The 19,533-nt window shown below is 44.7% G+C and overlaps 1 protein-coding gene across 4 annotated transcripts in view; it reads right to left on the reverse strand.

The window, feature by feature from the left end:
• OLFM2 (olfactomedin 2) overlaps window positions 1-19,533 on the reverse strand; it is a 206,229-nt gene that overhangs the window by 136,684 nt on the left and 50,012 nt on the right. Inside the window, exon 1 of one of the 4 annotated variants that reach the window (XM_083486701.1) lies at window positions 16,611-16,972. The exons of 2 other annotated variants lie outside the window; for them this stretch is intronic. In XM_083486701.1, the coding sequence (XP_083342827.1) occupies window positions 16,611-16,745 (135 nt within the window). In that variant the 5' untranslated portion in view covers window positions 16,746-16,972. Of the gene's footprint in view, window positions 1-16,610; window positions 16,973-19,533 lie in introns of those variants that run through there. One more of the 4 variants, XM_083486702.1, reaches the window with a different exon arrangement.

A 19,533-nucleotide genomic window follows, 5' to 3' on the forward strand; every position in this document is an offset into this window, starting at 1 on the left:
GGTGGGTTCTGGTACTGAGTACCCCTGAGTACCCCAGAATCAAAAACATTGAGAAAGAGCCTAATAAATGAAATACAGTCTCATCCATTCTTTTTCTCTTTGCCTCTGTTTGTCACCATACCCTAATTAAAGTGTATAAGATGGCAAACCAACAGCCCAATAGCAGAATTCAGCCACCCAAGCAACAGTGCGCCTGTCCCAGCCTTCTCTATCTTGCTGCCCTCCAAACAACAACAACAATTTATTTATACCCTGTCCATCTGGCTGGGTTGCCCCAGCCACTCTGGGCAGCTTCCAACATATATAAAAACATAATAAAACATCAAACATTAATAGCAACAATAACATTAATAGTCACAGTAACTTTAAAATAAACAACTTATATCAAATAAAGCAATAGTCAACAATCCATTAGAATCTAATGGTAAGCAGTCTACCATTCTCCCCAAGCAGTAGCCATGCTGGCTCAGGCTGATGAAGAGTTGTAGTCCAAAACACTGGGAAGACACAAGACTGGAGAAGGGTACTGTTAAGTCCACTGTTGCTTTGGCAGCAAGATTCTGCCCTCGGACTGCCAGTTAGCAATCACTACACCTAGAGATTCTGTGGTGGCAGCAGTAGCAGCCAAGAATTATCTTGCTGCAACTGGCTTGGCTGTCTGGTACTCACTGAGGAGCAGGGCAATCAAAAGGCTCTCTGGCTGGCTGCCCAGTATCTCATAGGGTTAGGAGTAAAATAAGACACGGTAACCCACACCTTGAGCTCTTGAATATGATAGTTATTCAAAAGGAACATGGAATACATTTCTGGCCAGCCATTTCATTTTGCTTTTCTTAAAAGCAAAAATGTTGCAGAGAGAAGTTTGGCCCTCTCCAAACCAATGCAATTTCCCACCTGGGTTGATGCAACTCATACACCAAATGCAGGTCATCTGTGCCCTAAAAACTACTACTGCAGTCAAGGGAAGTATGTTAGTCGAGATAAGATTGCTGAGCTAAGAAAAACTAGAAAGTAAAGTGCTGCTCTATCACTCACTCTCAGTTCCCCCCACTAAAAGTCACTTTGAACCACAACGTTGCTACAGAGGTGTCATGTTGTCTCACAATCTTACTGCCCCTAGAAAAGATTGGGTGCAAGACTGCATTGCATACCACAACCCTGCAGTCCTTAAGTTCAAGTTTAATGTTTTATTGTGTTTTTATATGTGTTGGAGGCCACCCAGAGTTGCTGGAGCAACCCAGTCAGATGAGCAGGTACAAATAAATTTATTATTATTATTATTATTATTATTATTATTATTATTATTATTATTATTAAAACCTCCAGAGAAATGAGATCTCTACACAGAAAACCAACATTTACCTGAAGCTGATTAACTGCCATGACCTTCAGATCAAACTTAAGCCCACTGCTGCTGTCCAAGGTGCTGCTCCAACTGTGATCCATTAGCAGCCCTTTCTGGCTTTATCAAAACATTTCATCTCACGCTCCAGTGGCTGGTGTGGTGGCTTTATTTTAAATTTGGGTGCAACACGCAGCATGTAACTCAATGTTTAGGAGGGTAGATCCATTAGGGAAGACGACAGCACAGAGGCTTTTTATAGCTTTAATGTGCAGCTGTTCTCACAGAGCTGGCATGGGTTGGCAGTGTAAATTCTTAAAGCGGAAGGGAAATTTTGCTGCTGGGGGCATTTATGAGCTGGCTGAAACCAGATGCACTAATAAAACTTTTGGCAGGAAAAGCGAACAAGCTGTCTTGGGGAGGGGCAGTGGGGAACTGATGGATGGAAGTGAAGGTGGAGAAATCCAAATGAGAAAGAAAACAATGCTTTGTTTTCATGTGCCAGTTCTGGACTGCCCAAAGAGGAAGGGCTATCTTACTTGCAAGAGAGCTACAGCAAGGTGCCAGGTGCTCCTTGGAAAGAGAAAACAACAGGAGATGCTTCTTGCATGGGACAAGTTGAAAGAGCTCAACTGTTTCTAAAAGGAGATATCTAAACCCTTGCCTTCCTAGAGATGACGTTTCCACATTGGGGACCCTTTGCCGAACATGCATTTGGGTCAGTTGTTATTGCACATCAGTCAGGGGGTAAAGTTCCCCAACCATAATTAGAGCCAATCTCTCCCTTGTGAATTAGTTTATTTGTGTTATATTTTTAAACTTAATTATCAATAATAAATCACAGTGAGTGGCACTATGGTCCAAACCACTGAGCCTAGGGCTTGCCAATCGGTAGGTCGGCGGTTCAAATCCTTGCAATGGGGTGAGCTCCCATTGCTCGGTCCCTACTCCTGCCAACCTAGCAGTTTGAAAGCATGTCAAAGTGCAAGTAGATAAATTGGTATCGCTCCGGCGGGAAGTTAAACGGTGTTTCTGTGTGCTGCTCTGGTTCGCCAGAAGCGGCTTAGTCATGCTGGCCACATGACCCAGAAGCTGTATGCCGGCTCCCTCGGCCAATAAAGCGAGATGAGCACCACAACCCCAGAGTCAGTCACGACTGGATCTAATGGTCAGGGGTCACTTAAACTAGAACTATGCCAGAATAGATCCACCAGAGCCAAAACAGAATAGGCATGGGTTCAGGTATTACCTCTCCCATACTACCATGTCTACTCTCAGATCAAGAGAAGAGGTCTTCTGTGTCAGTGACAACAAGAGACAGGGCCTTTTCAGGGTCTGCCTCAACACTTGGCCCATGAACTACCAGGTGCCCCACCCTCCCCAGCTATCTTACACAGGTTGACGGACACTTATTACAGTAGACCTTCATCTGTTAAGTACTTGATCTTTTCCCCTCTTTTTAAAATACTGTTGATTTTAAGAAAAGGAAAATTGTACAAACAGAAGAAGTCAAGAGCTGGAAGCATTTGCTTCAGCTGTACACATGAAGTGGGTAGGAACAGTAACTAGAACAAAAGGTACCTTAGGTTTCCAAGGTTATGTTTTATCTGTGATCCCTGCCTCTATTGCACTCTCCCCCCACCCCACATTTTTATTGAATGAGTTGTTTTATGATATTAAAGGATTGTAGTGCATGGGCACCAGGAGGACAGGAAAGAAATTTGTATATACTGTATTCTTCAGTCACAGGCAAATTGAAACAGAAGCCACACCAAACTGTTGAATGGGTTGACTCATTTTGTGCAACATGGCATCATGGGGGAAAGGGGAGGAAAGGCTAGCAGTTCCTCTACGTGAATTCTCCCCCTTGCCTTCTTTAATGGGTCATAATAGTTCTGCTGACCAAGGCTGTGTGCTGTCAGCTGATGGACAGAAGGAGAGTTTCATTCCTGCTGGGATCTGCTTTGCCAGTGCGTTCCCTGCAGGGAACTGGTGAGCAGACTCCAGCAGCAAGCAAGATCAAACCCTCTGCTCAACACCTGGTGAGTGGTAGGTTCAATCCAGCTCAGTTTGGCTGCATACACCTGTTCACCTACTGGAAACAAGCATGCAAAGCCAAAGTGCAGTGTGGGGTTCTTTGCAAAAGGGCTTTCAAAGAGCCCCTCACTGCCCTTTGAAGTCCCAACAGTTGAGGTGTCAAAGTGCAACATTACCTAGCATTACCTGTCAAATTTGGCCCTTGAGGGATAAGAAAGTGAAGATCTGGCCAGAAGAGGTTATCCATCCCTGCTATGGAACAAAAGCAGCCAAATATAGTCCCAGTGAGTTCAAGGGAAGGTACTGTATTAGATTAAATGAAGTTGTAATTTTTGCATGGGACACATGTGGGTGAAGAACACAGCTCACCCATATATTGGTATGCCTTTCAACCACCTCACTTATATAACCCTAAGGTACCATCATCTCCTGGGATGTTCAGTTTAGCATTAATTGGGATGCAAGTTTAATTCAGTTCAAATTACTTTTCTAAAAGCTTTGAAGCAAGCTCATTCAACAGTGAATTCAGCTTCAGCGTGAATACATTGAAGACATTCTGCACTTAATTTCTTGCTTGTAAAATTCACAGCTGTGTATTCAAGAAACAGATCATTATGTGGGAACAACTAATAATAATTGAGAATGCTTTCAAAGGATGTTCAAAATAAGCTAAAAAGTGTGTTCAGTGCGAAACAAGACTGCATTCAGAGGAAGAGCACTGGAAATCTTCTGGTTTACTCAGAGAGTGTGTTTTGTTTTTGCTCCAGCAACATTATGCTCAGTGGCTTCTAGCCTCTGCATCCTACATGACAAAACATTTCATACTTACTCCTTTAGTGAAAGTCTAACATTGATGCCCACAAAGAGAACTGAGGGGTGGGGCTCTATGGCCACAGGAATCTAGACTGAAACCACAGCTTGTATTTTCAGGGCCAGTCCAAAGCCTGCTGATTTCTGGGTTAGCTTTGGAAATGAACTGAAGTTGAGCATAGCACAATCTTGAATATCTCTAGGCTCTGCACTGCCCACATATACAGCATATTTTATCCCCCTTTCCACACAATCATTGTCTCTGAAAGCAGCTCACATCATCAGTTTATGTTTATTTTTATTTCTTAAGGGAAAGACAGGACCCCCTGCCATCAATGTTTTTACAAAGTGGGGGCAAGACATACATGGGAAAAGAGTGAAGGAAATAGGTAGGGGAGGGAGATAGATCTTTACAGCCAGAATGAAGCATTAAGACAGAAATGGGCATTTATGTCCTGTAACGGCCAGGCTGAACTTTTCTTATTGGTGTTCTTTCTTCAATAGCAATTGGTGGCTCTTGTTTCATTGGCCAATGGATGTGGGGCAGAGAGTCCTTTCCCCCTTACTCCTGCACTCCTAGGGCAATTGGAGAAAAGCATTTTTTCTAGCTAGGCAAGGGGGGAAATCAAGCTTCCTACAGCTTCTCCTTTTCTGGTCAATGGAAGGGGCCAGAATGGCCTCCTAGGTGCCATGATGTTCTTCCTGGGAGACGGGCAGAGTATCCCTCAGTGGTCTTTGGTCCTCTGTGCTGATGGAAGAGACCAAGACATGCTGCCCTTCAGCTCTGCAGTCCCCATTTCCCATGCCCATTTGCAGGGTATCACTGCCTCATCAGTATGCAAGAGGCTTGAAGCAGACAGGCGGAGGTGTAGCAAGGTGACTCTAGGACTCTTGCCCAAGAAGCAGGGAGCAACATTCAGCCCTCAGCCCAAAAAAGGTTCCCGACCCTTGTTCTAAACCAAAACTTTCAAGCTGACTTCAATACGATGTGTTCTAAACCATAATCATTAATTTAAAATGAATGTAAATGTGTTTCTTAATAAATAAAAAAATCAATGGAAGCTGAATTGCCTAAAGTGAATTCACTGTGGAATTAATGCAGTTTATTGGCATTCATGTTAACTCATCTGAATTCAAATTCATTCAGATTCAGAGTAGTTCCAGCACTGTTTGAATTTGATGCTGCCCAGAGGAAGCGCATTTGAATCTGAATGTTCATCAGAATGAGCCAGTCCTAAAATCTGAAACACAGATTTTTGCTTCAGCTCCTGCAGCAGATATGCTGTGTAACAATCAGGGGTACCAGCTTGAACAAAATATTGGGGGGGGGGGCAGGGAAGCCCTGCCCCACATAATTGGTCACATGACACAGCACACACACCATTTGAATGGCAATACCCATAAACTTTGCGGGGGCAGCCCCCTAAAATATTTTATTGGGGGACTGAAGGGATCTCAGCCCCTAAGAGTTGGCTCCTGTAGTAACAGTTGTTTTCTATGGTCCTTGACACTCAGCTGCTCTTCAGTAATATAGAATGTTTGGCTGCTGATAATGGCAGTCTCTAAAGCAGTCTTCACCAACCTGATGCCCTCCAGATGTTTTGGACTAAAACTCTCATCAGACCCAGCCTAGGATGGAAGTTGTTATCCAAAACATCTGGTGAAGGCTGCCCTAAAGTGTCAGATACAATACGATTAGGTACCTGCACCCCCAAAGCCTGGGCTAAGACATAAGAAGACCCCAGCTGCATCAGACCTATGGCCCATCCAGTCTCACACCCTGTTCTCACAGTGGCCGACCCAATGCCTATAGGGAGAACCCACAGGCAGGACCAGAGTGCAAGACCCTCTCCCCACTCAGAGTTCCTCATAACTGGTATTCAGAGGCAAAGTGCCTCAACAGTAGAGGTGGAACATACTGTAGACAGGGATTGCCCAACCTGATGGTTAAGAATGGAAAACTATCTAAAAAAACCCAAAAGCTACCATGGGTCCAGGAACCAAAGTGGAATAAACATCATTTAGACCAGAATTCAGAACTCAGCTCACTGTGTGGTCTTGAACACGTTAATATTTCAGGTAATGGAAGCCAGTATAGTATAGTAGGCCAAAAGTCGAGAAATGTAAATATCTCTTTTCCTGATAATTCTCTAAGTTTCCAGTCCTTTGCACACTTATCTGGGTATAATATGGGTATAATGAGCAGCCTCGATTATATAAGCTATCCATACTATGCTTTTCAGACTAATTCTATCCAAGTGGGATGTATATACAAATGTAGCATTTTTAAAAAATTAAAAACCCTTTAAAAATCCTTAATCCTTAATCCTGATGTTACTTCTGTGTTATGTTTGGATATCTCTTTTGAAATTGTTGATTTGTTTTTTCTTTTGGTTATTTAAGTGAAACTCAATAAAAAGAAATGAAAAAATAAAATAAAAATCCTTAAGATACACAAGATCAAAAATGAGTGGAACACAGTAAAATGAAACAAAACAGCCAAGTCAATCATAAAACACTTTCAGTAGTAGTAGTAGTAGTAGTAGTAGTAGTAGTAGTAGCAGCAGCAGCAGCAGCAATGTTTTAAACACCATCTTAAAAAATGAAAAGAGAGAAAGCATGCCAGTGCCCCTCCGAAGAGAATTCCACAAGCTGTGGTGTCACCACCGAGAAGACCCTTAGAATGTTGTTGTAACAAGATTTGTAAGTGAAGCACATTTAGCACTCTAAAATATTTACTGTTGTTTATTAGGAAAAGGTAAGGCCAGCCTAGCTCTCACATGGCTTACAATTAAAGACACCTATATATATATATCACAATCCCTAGTCCAGTGGGATTTATTCCCACATAAATGTGTACAGAACTGCAGCCTGTTTATGTATTAATTAATTTATAGAATTCATATCCTTCACTTCCTCCCAAAGGAACCTTGGGTAGCAAACAAATTCACAATTGAAAAACAACTGAAAAATGTAAAAGCAGAAACATGTTAAAAAACCAGTTCAAAAATTCTAAAAGTAATTAATTAAAAACATCTAAAAGCAGTTACTGACTATTGGCCCACCTGCTGCATAAAACAGTACTAAGCTGCAGGGCAGAAGCTCAGAGGTAGAGCATAAACTTCATGTGCAGAAGGTGCCGGGTTCAATCTCAGGCATCACCAGGTCGGACTGGGAGAGACCCTGGAGAGCTGCTGCCAGTCAGTGTGGACAATACTTAGCCAGATGGAACCCCTGGGCTGGCTTGGTCTAAGATGGCTTCCTACATCAAACATCTAATCCCTAGGACACACTTCTTGGAGGCACATTTCATTCTTACATAAAGCAAGGTTGGCTTTTAAGACTATTAAAGCCTAAGAGCTACAGCACCACCCCTCCAAAGAGAAACCTATGCTGCTTGGGGCATTCCTCCTCCAAGGGGAATAAATTCATCTGAGACTTTGCGTCAGGAGTCTTATTGGGGGCGGGGGGCTCCTTAGATCACAGAGGTGGTGTTCCAGCAATCATGACTTCACTTCAAAATGTGGTCAGTCACCCTGCTGCATTTAGAGAGCCTCCTGCACATGCTGCTGAGTGAAGCCCTGGCTTCTGACCCTCGACAGCAGCACTGGCAAATGGATCAAGCATTCTCACCTGATACAGGTATCAGGCAAAGGCCAGAGCAATGGCTCACAAAGAGCTGTAGCAAGTAGCTTCTTTGCTGGGCTGGATCAGAGGAGAAAATTTGTTTTTCCATGCAGCACACTCACCTGCCCTAGCATACAATAAGTGAGCTGCTGCCAGAGTATCTCAAGGAACATTTATAAACATTTTAAAATAATTGAAAAAAATATTGATGCATCAAATGTGGGTTACAGAACCTCTCCAGTTCCTGCCGCTATGACTAGCTCCTCATTGCAGGAGGCAGGTTCCCACCCTTATTACATACATAGTTCCTGGCAGATACTGTCATGAATCACTGCAATAGGGTAGGCACTCAAAACCCACTTCGTAATTCATTAGAGAACATTCTGAAGCAGGCTATTCCAAACTAATTCCCCCTTCAAATATCAGTGAATGGCTACCAGAAAGTAATGCTTTAATACTCATCAAAAATGACATGAAACTGTCATTAAAACAAAAACAAAAACATTTCTAAGGCTGTGATCTCAAGCACATTTACTGGGGATTTTTTCCATCAAAATTAAAAGGGATCCATAGGAATAAAAGCTGCTTGGAACAGATAGATGTGACAAGGTCTGTATTGTCTTCAAAACTATTCAGGCCCCTTGCTTAAATTTTATTTTAAAAGCTAACTGTTGATGTTGAAAAATAATATTTTGGCAGTTTAGCTTTGATATTCTGATATTGAATGTATGATTGCTTTGTTGGGACACAAGCATTTTAATTTGTTATCATAAGCCCTGTTGCCTAGACCGTTAATTTTATTTAGCTCATCTATCCTTTCATCTTTCCCAGTAGTGATGTATGGAAGTGAGAGCTGGACCATAAAGAAGGCTGATCGCCGAAGAATTGATGCTTTTGAATTGTGGTGCTGGAGGAGACTCTTGAGAGTCCCATGGACTGCAAGAAGATCAAACCTATCCATTCTTAAGGAAATCAGCCCTGAGTGCTCACTGGAAGGACAGGTCGTGAAGCTGAGGCTCCAATAATTTGGCCACCTCATGAGAAGAGAAGACTCCCTGGAAAAGACCCTGATGTTGGGAAAGATGGAGGGCACAAGGAGAAGCGGATGACAGAGGACGAGATGGTTGGACAGCGTTTTCGAAGCTACCAGCATGAGTTTGACCAAACTGCGGGAGGCAATGGAGGACAGAATTGCCTGGTGTGCTCTGGTCCATGGGGTCATGAAGAGTCGGACACGACTAAACAACTAAACAACAACAACAACAATCCTTTCATCATCTTTCTTTAGAGAGAGAGAGAGAGAGAGAGAGAGAGAGAATGTGCAATGCCACAGTTCACCATCTCGTAGCTCTGAGATGGTGCCTCTGAAAAAAATCAAGCCTAGATGTGGAAGGAGCTACAATTGTACAGGACAAGAGGATTAATTTCAAGCAACAAAGTATAATCAACAGTAGACTTCAGAACACAGTCTTATCAACACAAAAAACTTGATTAAGCTTAAAAATCGGTTGGTTACTTGATTAAGAGCCAGATGATTACATTTATGTATTGACAAAGATTCAGTAGCTGCCTCTGACCATATTGAAACCAACAAGATAGTTTTCATCCTGGCTACTTGCAAGAGAACAAATCCCAACACTTCCATTCTCAGAAACAAAGGAAGCTTCACTCATACAGAGCTGTATTGTCTAACAGAACTGTCCACATTATGGTAGTGCTGAATCCCTAAGCATGCAATGGTGCAGCAGCAAGGGAAGAGCACCAAACCTTTAGAACCATATTTTCATCAATAGCAGGGGATAGATGTCATCAGTTAGATTGAAAGGAAAGCTGGAAATTAACCTTATTGCACTCACAACTACAACTCCCTAACATTACAGGCTGAGACATATGCACCAGTTCATCACTAGGACAATGATATTATGATGGCTTTAATGCATGAACAGGCCATAAGAGATCTAGCAAAACACAGAACTCTTGTATCACTACAAGCATAGCTAAATAAGTGCAGACAGTCAGCTGTCAGCCACCAAATGATATTAAATCAAATCAAATAGTCGAGATGAAAGATACCATTCAATCCTAAATTGATACAGAATAACTGCTGTTCTCTTGCCTTCATATTACATCATTAACAGAAATAAGAATTTCTGTCCTCTTCCCCACCCCCACCCCTGCCACACGCCCTAGGATTACACTTTTACCACTTCCCCTATCCCTGGCTCCAACTAACCAACCACTATGGTCATGAGGGAAGGCATATGGAAGCTGCCTACAGAAGATCTATAGAAGCAATTCATGAAAATAAAACGCATGGGGTTCAGTACTTCACTCCTAAGACTGCGAGAGAACTCATGTTTGAATGCTCTAATCCTCCTCAAAATGTACGAGGAAGAAGTCTAAGCTAGAACCATTTTTCCTCCCATGGAAAAGGAGTTCTGAATGCAAAGGAGCATTGAAGCACACCCAAAAACCCACCTATATATATTATGGTGGCCTAGCCCTATTGTGCAGAGGGTGGAACAGTTCTATACCCTTTACAAGGTTTCATGATCAGCTCCTTGGGGAAGCTCCACAGCAAGAGAAGAAAGATCCATAGCAATCTCCGGGACCAGATGGACTGACTTCCAGATACTACAAATCGCTGAAGGAATGGCTGACTCAACCACTAAGAGAAGTTTGTAATGAGATCCTTGAGGGAAAAAGGGCACCTGAATCGTGGAAAGAGGCATATATTTCACTCATACCAAAGTCAGAGACTGAAAAGACCCAACTCAAGAACTACCGCCCAATATCACTCCTTAATGTGGATTACAAAATTTTTGCAGACATTTTGGCAAAAAGATTTAAAAGAGTCTTGATGGAGAAGATTCATAAGGACCAAGCAGGCTTTCTCCCTAAAAGACACCTGGCAGACAATGTAAGGAATGTAATAGACATTCTGGAAAAGCTAGAGGTGAATATAAACACTAAAGCAGTATTGATTTTTGTGGACGCGGAGAAAGCCTTTGACAATATTTCTTGGAGTTTTATGAGGAAGAATCTTCATGGGATGGGGGTAGGCCAGGGTTTTGAGAATGGTATGGCTGCAATATATTCTGAACAAAAAGCTAAACTGATTGTAAACAATGTTGTGACTGAGGAACTTAAGATAGAAAAAGGAACACGACAGGGGTGCCCGATTTCCCCATTACTTTTTATTTCAGTTCTGGAGGTGTTGCTGAACATGATAAGAAATGACCAGCAGGTCAAAGGTGTGCAGGTCGGAGCTAAACATTATAAGTTAAGAGCGTTTGCAGATGACCTAGTATTGACTTTGCAAGAGCCAAACACTAGTACGAAAAAGGTTTTAGAAATAATACAACAGTTTGGCCAGGTAGCTGGATTTAAGTTGAACAAGCAAAAAACTAAAGTTTTAGGGAAAAACTTAACAGATATGGAAAAGGAGAAATTTCAAGAGGAAACAGGTTTGACTGTGGTAAAGAAGGTGAAATACCTAGGGGTTTACTTAACATCTAAGAATGTGAATTTGTATAAGGACAACTATGAAAAATGTTGGTTAGAAATTAAAAAAGATCTAGAAATATGGTCAAATTTGAAATTGTCAATGTTAGGCCGAATTGCAGTAATTAAAATGAATGTATTGCCTAGAATGTTATTTTTGTTTCAGACCTTGCAGATTCTTGACAAGATGGAATGTTTTAAGAGGTGGCACAAAGACATTTCGAAATTTGTCTGGCAGGGCAAAAAGCCCCGAATTAAATTTAAGATATTGACAGATGCGAAAGAAAGAGGGGGTTTTGCCCTGCCGGACCTAAAATTGTACTATGAGGCAGCAGCTTTTTGCTGGCTGAAAGAATGGATGCTCCTCGAGAACACGGACATCTTGGATCTGGAAGGTTTTAATAATGCTTTTGGTTGGCATGCATATCTTTGGTATGATAAAGTTAACAGTGCCTTTAAAAATCATATTGTTAGAAAAGCATTGTTTAATGTTTGGATAAGATATAAAGATCTATTGGAAAATAAAACCCCTAGATGGGTGTCACCAGTGGAGGCTAAAGCAGTGAAGAAACTCAATATGGAGGTCGGATGGCCGAAGTATTGGGAAATTTTAGAACAGGATGGAGATAAGTTCAAACTACAAAGTCAGGAGAAATTGAAGCATAAAGTAGAAAATTGGTTCCAATATCGTCAAATAATGGAATTTTTTAAACAGGACAGGAAAATCGGTTTCCAGGTGGAAAAATCAAAATTAGAAACCGAACTGTTAGAACCCAATACTAAGAATTTATCTAGAATGTACAACTTGCTGTTGAAATGGAACACACAGGATGAAACAGTTAAATCGGCTATGATTAAGTGGGCTCAGGATGTTGGACATAACATTATGTCAGCTGACTGGGAATGGTTATGGAACACTGGTATTAAATTTACGGCATGTAATGCCTTAAAGGAAAACATCATGAAAATGGTATACAGGTGGTACATGACCCCAGTCAAGCTGGCAAAAATCTATCATTTGCCCGATAATAAATGTTGGAAGTGTAAAGAGACTGAAGGTACCTTTTATCACCTTTGGTGGACATGCCCGAAGAAGGCCTTCTGGGAAATGATCTACAATGAAATGAAAAAGGTACTTAAATGTACCTTTCCTAAAAAACCAGAGGCCTTTCTCTTGGGCATTGTCGGCCAATTGGCGACAAATAAAGATAGAATTTTTTTTATGTATGCCACAACAGCAGCAAGAATACTCATCGCAAAGTATTGGAAGACACAAGATTTACCCACTGTGGAAGAATGGCAGATGAAAGTGATGGACTATATGACACTGGCCGAGATGACAGGCAGAATCCGTGACCAACGAAAAGAGACGGTGGAAGAAGAGTGGAAAAAATTTAAAAGCTATCTTAAGGACTACTATAAACTTAATGAATGCTAAAATGTTGTGGTTTCCAGAAGCAAAAGGGTACAGGGATACAAGGCTAGACTATAAAAGAGGACTAAGATGATAGAGATTGGAAAGTAACAATTGGGAGTTGCTAGTTGAATTATGGACATTGGGATGCAGAGAGGGGGGGTATGGGGAAGTCCAAGAAAAGAGGTTTATGAAAATATGTTTGAAATTATACGTGTATGTTTGTCATTTTTAGTGTTTGTTTGTTTTTCTTAAAAATGTTGTAAAATCAATAAAAATTTTATAAAAAAAAAAAAGATCCATAGCAAAGGAGCACCACTGAGCCTTCTTTCTTCAATGCATGCTTGCATAGTTCCAATTTTGCCCGTAGTCAGTAAGCAAGAGGCTAAGAAGCTGCTCTAGAATGAAAACAGAGCACTTCCACATACAACACAGAAAACACCTTTGAATCGCTCACTATTTATGTGAGCGTGTGAATGGTAGATCCATCAAATGCAGAAGAACACACCAGTGGTTGGTTGGTTGGTTGGTTGGTTGGTTGGTTTGCTTGCTTGTTTGTTTGATCCGTCACATTCTAGAAGACCATGGAAGTTTTACAACCACATTATACACATGTGAAAGACAAAGGACAATTTTGATCAGAGTGAGGTTCGAGATGCAGTGCCAAAGCAATAAGAACCAGCACTACTTGAACTGACAAATGTGTACAGTGGTACCTCGGGTTACATACGCTTCAGCTTACATACGCTTCAGGTTACAGACCTCCGCTAATACTGCTTCAGGTTAAGAACTTTGCTTCAGGATGAGAACATCCGGCAGTGCGGCAGCAGCAGGAGGCCCCATTAGCTAAAGTAGTGCTTCAGGTTAAGAACAGTTTCAGGTTAAGAACAGACCTCCAGAACGAATTAAGTACTTAACCCGAGGTACCACTACATTTTACAATGAATGTCATATCTCAGTCTTGACTTAGTTGAAGTCAGATCCATGTAGGCAGGAAGGAAACATCAGGAGATGGACATTTTAAGTGGGTATGTTAGCTGCAGCCTACAGAGATGGAATGCAGTTGTGGTGGCATGGGGGGGGGTGCCAGTTGCCATAGAAGCTCCTTGGCAGAAATTCCTACATCCACTTGCTCCCAAACATTCATTTGCCACTTGCCAGATTCCACACACACTCAATAAAGAGTATTTTCTGTTTCACAACATCTACAGCCTTGCATACATGTCTTAATACCTGACATGTTCAATGTTGGGGGGGGGGCTTCCTTCTCCCAGCCCCTACATTTTGGGACGAGTGGAAAACTCATGTGCAACTGGCCCTACTAAATCCTACCCATCCCTTTCACAGAAGTGAGCAGGAATTGTGATTCTTATTAAGATTACATTTTCCTTAATTAAGTGGACATTTTACAACTCACTTTTTACAGGTAATTACTTTGTCATGCTGGGCAACTGCATTCACACACTTATCACCTCTGCTAAAAACCGACAAATCTGTAACAAAAATTAATGGAGCTCTGGAAACAGGCAGTGTCCACATGTACACACATAATCCCATGATCAATGTTTCCAGACTGGTCTTGCCTGCTGTGCCATTAAGCAATAATCACTAGAGGGACTTCAGCACAGGATCCAGCTCCACTAATAATTCTATATCAATGAATTAGTAGCTGAGCTGTGAGGGAGTCATTCTAATCGGTGCCCGTCCTTCAACTCCCTCATCTCTCCAGAGAAACCTGCCCAGTCCCAGACAACAAACCTGTTACTCCAATCAACAGCTCCTTTTTGAATATGAAAGAAGCCCTTTGTATGGATGTGTTTTAAAGATCATTCCAGCACTGCACTGATTTATCCAGGGAAAGGCAGCTCCAGGTTCGGGACATAGAATTTTTCTGCCCGGTTGCAAATGGGACACAAAGCTAGGGAAAATTCACACATGCACGCGCGCACAGACACAGAGAGGGAGAGGCAGACAGACAGAGACAGATGCAGACAGAGTCTTGTGGAAGCGTAGACTAGCACATTTATTGTAACACAAATTTCCCTGGAGAACTGTCCATCAAATGCGTCAGAAAATTCCAGGCAACGGAAGGCTTGATCGCATCAAAGAATAAAACATTTACTCCCCACCCCCACCCCGCGGTACTAACATCTGCTCTATACAGGAATTTGTATCTAAACATTTGCTAGACACTATTTAAGCTGACACCTATTTCTAAAAATGACTGTCTAGATTAGAAAAGGGAAAGATTGTCCCAGCCCAGCTGCAAGAACGTTCCCCTTCGCTGCAGGAACTTGAGAGGAGGACCAATATTTTCTTCCCGCACATACCCAAGAAAGCCTGCAGAGTCCACGACCCACGGGCTCTTCTGAACCAACTCTTCCCTCTTCTCATACACAAAGCAAGCGCTTCTCCTTTAAGAAAGGAGGAAAGTTTTCTAGTAGTAGAGAAATCTACTCAGACAAGCGTGAAAGGAATGGGGGCGGGAAGAAAAGTGGGGGGGGGGAGAGAAGAGTTCTTCTTTCTCCAGATTTAGCGTAAATACGGTAATCAAGCCAAATTAACCCCAAGGTGGACGTAAGGAAGCTACAGCGCCTTTGGAGTAAGTGCGGATGCTGGCGGCATCCTGGGACGATCTCGAGCTGAAGATCGTCCGTGCACACCCGAAAGCGGCCAGGCGACAAGCCTGGGAGGGACAGAGGGAGAAATTCGTCGCAGCTACTGCGATGCCGAAGCCCCAGTTTGGCTGGGAAGAGGGCTCTCCCTTTCCACTCAAGAAAGGAGCGGGGAACACCAAGGAGCCACAGAAGGTGGCATCTAGCCAGGATCTGGAGAGGGGCTGTTGAAAGGGGTGAGAAAAATTGCCTTGGCATCCTCCACTCCCCACGGTCAGTGGGAAGCGTCGTGGATGGGGTGGGGTGGATCTGGAGGAATAAACAAACACTTGAAGGAGCTGCGGGGCGGAGGAAAGAGGAAGCCAACCGTGGTCTGAGAGGAGAGGAAAGCGGGAGAAGATCGGTCTCGACTGGATAAGAGACTCTAGCGGCCCAAGCTGCAGCAAAGGCACGCAAGGCAGAAATCACGCAACCCTAGGCAGGATCATGCAAAGCGCGTTCGTTCAAGGAAATCTGGGTGTCTGCCCGAGCCCTTCAAGTCCGCCCACGCGAGCCAAATCTCCCGCGCGGAAACGTCCGGTGTCTTGAGCCCATCGGTGACTGGCATCCAGATAGGGATCCTGGAGGCCAGGGCGGGGAGGTGGTCTAGGTCACCCGGCGAAAGACCCGTTGGAAAGGCTGGAGTGTGGGTGTGACTGAACAGCGTCCGTCCAGGCACTCAACACTCCCTCAAAAATCTGCTGGTAAATAAGTTCTCTCTCCAGGGTTACACACACACACACACACACACACACACACACGCCCCGCGTCAGCACACTCAGAAGCAGGGATGGCTGGCCTAGAACAACCAGTAGACGCCCAACGCGGGATGGCAAGGGCCGGGGAGAAACGGGGACCCGGCGCCTGGAAAGCTCTTCCGCGGCGCGCGCCTTCCTCGCGGTGGGTAGAAGCTCCTCGCCGAGCAAACAGACGGGCAAGCGCGGAGCTGGCAGCTTTGTAGCTTATCGCAGCTCGTCGGGAGGGAGGAGAGGGACCCTCGCGAAAGCCTCGTCGGACGGGGTGGGGGTGACAGAGTCCCGGAATGGCAGTGTGCCCGTGCCCCGCCTCGCGCAACTAGATGAACTGGGATCCTCGACCCTCCAAGCCGGCCTCCCTATGGAGCTGCAAAGGCGCTAAGGGCGGCCCGCTGGGCTCCCGGGAAACGCGCGTTGGCAGCCTCGAAGGGGCGGCCGCGGGGCAGGCGAAGAAGAGGCGGACTCACGCTTCTCTCGGAAGTGCCGGCCTGGGAGATGGTGCCGTTGAGCCCCACGAGCGACGGCAGCGTCTGGGACATCCAATTGGTGACCATGGCCATGGTGCTGAGCACGGCGCCGATCTTGAGCAGCGGCACGGTCATGTCGCCCCCTGCCTCATGCCCCTCGCCCTCCGGCGAAGCCCGCGGCGCAGCCCGCCTCCCGGCTCATCTGCCCCGTCGGGCACGCGCCGGCCTCCACCCCGCTCTCCCTTCCTGGCCGGGCCGCGCGTCTCCGTCTGCCGAGGCGAAGGCGAGGAAGCAGCCGAGAAGCGGGGCGCTTCGCGCGCCCCTCCTTATAACAGCCCCGGCCTCTAGCAGCCGCTCTGACGTCACGCCGCCACTGGCCACAGGCCGGCTCAGTGGGGAGGGGGGAGCGCCCAGCGCAAATTAAAGGGAGGGTGCGCGTGGCTGGGGGCGGCGTGGGAGTAATTAGGCTTGAGGCTTGCACTTCGGGGTGCAGCCAGCTCCTGAGCCAAGCGGAGCTGCCCTCCTGCGCGCGCTTACTTCGGAGGAAACCTCCACCGAATGCACGCAGGTTTGTGTCCGCGCAAGCCATGCAATAGGAGCGGGGTGCCTGAAGAAACGCACAGCTCACAGAATAATAAGAGGGCAGGGCGGATAATCCGATTTCAGGATAATCCGCTCTCACCCCAACTCCTGCGCCAAACTAGCGCACTTCATTGCTCACTGGACAAGGTTTCCCCCTCTTCTCAGTTTGCAGACTCCACCACCTGCCTCCCTGCAAGGAATTATGGAGCTTCTCTCAGGCTGCGGGGGGGGGGGTGTGGCTGGGGGTGGATTAAATTAAACCTGCGTTCCTCTCCCGCGGTCGCTGCATATTACTCAGATAAGCGTTCCAAGTTCCAACTAAACTTTCCAGAAAAGTAGCCGTCTGTGGTAGCCAAGACAGCAAAGACTCTTGTGCCCCAAGAGACCACCTAAGGAAGAGCGCAGACGACGCGAACTCTAGCCGCCTGCCCATCTGCTCAACCAGAGCTCTTGCTGGCGTCAGCCACCCCTTCAGGGGTTCATCCGCCTGCTCATCATCTTCAAAGGTGATATGCTAGGCCGCCGTCTGCCAGCAGTCCCCTTCTGCAGCCTACCTGGAACAGACGCAGGTTAGCATCTGCAAAAAATGGACAGGTCTGATAGCAGAAAGGGAAATCATTTCAACTACCAGAGCACTCCGCAGCTGACCTTAAGGAGGCCAGGGCGTGAGCAAAGGCACTTAACAGTACTTCGAAGGGAAACTCCAGTGGGGAACTGCTGAATTACAATTGATCCAGCAATTCAATCGTGTCACCTGTGGCCTGAATCAAGATTACAGCTGTTGTTGCTGTTGTTGTTGCTTTTATTAGGCTACATGTGTTAATTATCTGTCACCACCATTGCTACTTTGCTAAGTGGGGTCACTGCAACTAATTTCTTTTCTGGGAATCATCACTGTCTGCTCATTTCACTTTCCCCACCCCTTTCGAAACCTATTCCTCTACATTCTTACAGCATGTAACTGCACAGTTGACAAGCTGGAACATGTGCAGAGGAGGGCAACCAAGATGATCGATGGTCTGACAACCAAGTCTTATGAATCTTACAAGAAAGGGGATTCCGACTAAACATCAGGAAGAACTTTCTGATAGTAAGAGCCATTTGACAATGGAGCTGTTTGACAGCAGGGGGTTGTAAAGGTTGGATGGTCATTTGTCATGGATGCTTTCATGGGTGTAGCGGGGGGGGCAGGGGGGAGCTGCCCCCTCCTAAATCAAGTAAAACAATAGAAATAGTTAACTGACCAATCATCTTGGTTCTGCCCTAACAAAAGTCCTGCCCCCCCACGAAGTCCTGCCCCCCACTAACAAAAATCCTAGCTATGTCCATGGATGCTCAGCCAGATGGGCGGGGTATAAATAATAAATTATTATTATTATTATTATTATTATTATTATTATTATTATTATTATTTAGCTGAGATTCCTGCATTTCAAGGGGTTGGACTAGATGACCCTTGGGTCCCTTCCAACTCTACAATTCTATGATTTTCATGAGATAGACAACAACAATTCCCACTATCACCACTATATGTATAATACATATGCTTGCCCGCTCAAGATTATACTTTCTGTATACAGTGAAGTGGGCTCTTGTCCACCAAAGCATATGCCATAATAAATGTGTTCCTTGTTGTCTTCCCAATAGTGTCAATTTCCAACACCAGAGATGCCCCGGCTCCACTTTTGCCAATGCTACTTCTATCACAAAAACTGATTCTCCCTGCTACTGTATCTTTAGATCACCCTGACAGTGCTATGCATGTTTACAGAGCAAGCCCCATTGGACTCAGTACATAGGGTGCAGACTGCAATACTATGCCCAGTTACAAGCCCGTGTAGCCAAGTGGTTAAATGGGTCTGTGCCCTTTGAACGCAGTGGGGCTTGCTTGTGAGTATCTGCAGCTGCATAATTCCAAATTACTCTCATGGAGGGGCTATTACTCAGTGGTACAGCATGAGATTTGCATGGCCAAGGTCTGAGGTTCAGACAGGTTCCTATCTGAAATTCTGGAGTCCCACTTCAAGCCAGTGTTGACAACACTGAGCAAGATGGACTAATGGTCTGTTTTAGTACAAGGCATTGTCCTCAGTTTCAGAAAGATGTAATTCAGAATAACTGCTCAAAAGGTTGCACATCTTCTACACACACAAACACCTGTATGCTTGGGTTAGGCATCCAGCAGTAGGCTAGGGCAGGGATAGCCAATGATGCTCTCCAGATGTTGTCAAGAATGATGAGAGTTGAGTCCAGCAAGAAGTCAACAACATCTGAAGGACACCACACAGGTTACCCCTTAGGGCAGGCATCCTCAAACTCGGCCCCCAGCTGTTTTGGAACT

Source organism: Podarcis liolepis, assembly GCF_965112155.1.
Source record: "Podarcis liolepis genome assembly, chromosome: 2".
In the NCBI taxonomy this organism is placed as follows: domain Eukaryota; kingdom Metazoa; phylum Chordata; class Lepidosauria; order Squamata; family Lacertidae; genus Podarcis; species Podarcis liolepis.